At 40.5% G+C, this 2,457-nt stretch overlaps 1 protein-coding gene across 1 annotated transcript; it reads left to right on the plus strand.

The window, feature by feature from the left end:
* Nucleotides 1-6: 6 nt before the first annotated feature.
* LOC111032525 lies at nt 7-2,453 on the plus strand (the record flags this gene model as incomplete). Its single annotated transcript, XM_022312901.1, has 2 exons — nt 7-749; nt 955-2,453. Coding segments are annotated over exons 1-2 (1,899 nt in total), but the record flags the coding sequence as incomplete, so codon positions are not given.
* Nucleotides 2,454-2,457: the final 4 nt, after the last annotated feature.

Here is a 2,457-nt window from a genome sequence, read left to right on the forward strand (position 1 = left end):
CCTACCGGTCGCCAGGATGTCGCCGACTCTTAATAGCCACAATGGGCATTTATATTGAAAGACACTTTTGGCCACAATGATCATTTATATTGAAAGACACTTTACCTGTATTGACAATAATAGATATATTATGCGTATTCAATTAAATATTCACACACATGGAAACATTAGTTCTTCATCGCGTACCTGTGCTTATATATCATCGAATGCAGCTGAATCGGTTTAGTCTTCCCCGACACGTTTATCGTACTCGTTCGCTCGCGCCGACTTTAAAATTTTTACAAGTGTTTTAAAATTTTTAAAGTGTTTAATTTTTAAATATTATTTTATCATTCCAAACATTATCATTATGTTTAAATGTAAACAGTGCTCATCTGAATTTACACGTAAAGACAACTTGGTTGCCCACCAAAAGAAGCATACGGGTGTACGTTTTCCGTGCACTGTATGCCCATCAACATTCGCTTACAAAACCAGTCTCACTAAACATCAGAAACATTTTCATGGTATCGTACCAGCTCTTCGCCAACCTTATGCGCAGCTCGACCAACCGCCTGCACCGATCGATGCTCAACACACTCAACAGAGTGTCATACAGTTCGCACCTTCGTCTACTCCACGGGGTCATATTCAGGTAGCCCCTCAAATATTTGTCCCCGATGTTCCTGCTGGTGGCTCGAACATGATGTCCGAGGACGAGATTTGCATGGCAGCTATAGACGAATATGAGAAACAGGACTGTAATACAGGTTAGTTTTATTTTATTTATCCACCGCGAATTAGTTTAATTTAAAAGACCTGCTGACTCTATTTTATCCATTGAGGATTAATTACACAAAGACATATCTCATTATATTATAAACCAATAGGTTTTATTTATCACATGCAAGGTTGATTAGATTCGCCATCACATTTTATTTAATTAGGTTTTTTTTTTTTTTTTTTTTTTTAAAGATTCATACACCGTTGCCGTTAACGGGAAACGGGTTTCCACCGCCAACACCACGTCGGCTGCTAGGGCGAAAAAAGTGCGCATGAGCCTAGTACAGTCTCCCGGTTTTGTTGAGATTTCGTCCTCAGCAAATAGAAAAATTGTATGGTACTATGCCAAAAATGCTAATAATACAATGATTTATACCGAGTTTCTCCGATCGCTCGAGCCCGAGCTAAATCAAATATTGAAAACACGCGTTCAGCAAGAAGCGATTAAATTTAACCTTAAGCTCGAGGCGACCTATAACCGGCCCAACGTACCAAACTCGTCGGAGAACCGGGCGTTTAAAACAACAGCAACCGAAATTTATCCGGATAGTGATATCGACTCGATAGTAGAACAAGCGTACGTAAAATTATTAGCTGAGGAAGACGCTTATGTTTCTCGCGGTAGTGGCTTTACTTTGGAAGCCATAGACGGCTTATTATTAGGAATATACAAATATACACCAATGACTGGGTCGTCATATATTGAATTACCGGCATACATCGACAGGAAACGGGCCACCATTAACCCACAAAACAATGACCATCAATGTTTCAAGTGGGCGATTCTTGCGAGACATGTGACAGGAGAAAACAAATTTCGTGTCAATGAAAACTATACACAACATGAAGGAAAATATAATTTTAATGGTATTTCGTTTCCAACACCACTATCGGATATTTCTAAATTTGAAAAAAATAATCCGAACGTCACTGTGAATGTATATGGGTTAGACAAAAAATTCCAGCCACCGCGTAAATACCCGACGTACGAGGTGTACCCTCTACGTGTCGTTGATGAGGAGAAAGCCAACCACTTTGATCTGTTGTTGGTGACGGACGACGAAAACTCACACTACATCTACATCTCGAATTTTTCCCGCCTTATACGCTCTCAAAAGACTGGACATAAAGAAAGAGTAGTGTTTTGCAAGAGGTGTTTCACATCATTCGATGACAGGCGGCATAAATACAAGTTGAGCGGACAGGAGGCGTTAACTCAGCATAAGCTTATATGCGGTACACATAAGCCGATATTACCGGTGATGCCGAAAGAAGGTGAGTGTCTGCAATTTGAAGCATGGAGAAACACTCAGAGACATCCTATAGTAATATATGCAGATTTCGAAACTATACTTGTAAAGACGGATGAGAAGAAGGGGGGAAAAACAAAAATAATGCATAGACATGAAGCGATGAGCTATGGACTCATTGTGAAGGCGAGCAATGACGTACCGACAGAGCTATTGAGTGAACACAACATACCAACGGAACCAGTGATCTACCGAGGAAGTGAGAGTCAGCCGGATGTGGCGAGACATTTTGTCGAAACCGTGACGGATATATCGTTGAAGATTGAAAAGTTACTGAAGACGAATATACCGATAAATATGTCCGCAGACGACATACAAGTCCATGAAGCAGCGACGCACTGCAATCTATGCAAAATTGAGTTTACACCACCTTCAGAAATACAGC

This window comes from Myzus persicae, unplaced genomic scaffold, assembly GCF_001856785.1.
Source record: "Myzus persicae strain clone G006 unplaced genomic scaffold, MPER_G0061.0, whole genome shotgun sequence".
NCBI classification, from domain to species: Eukaryota; Metazoa; Arthropoda; class Insecta; order Hemiptera; family Aphididae; genus Myzus; species Myzus persicae.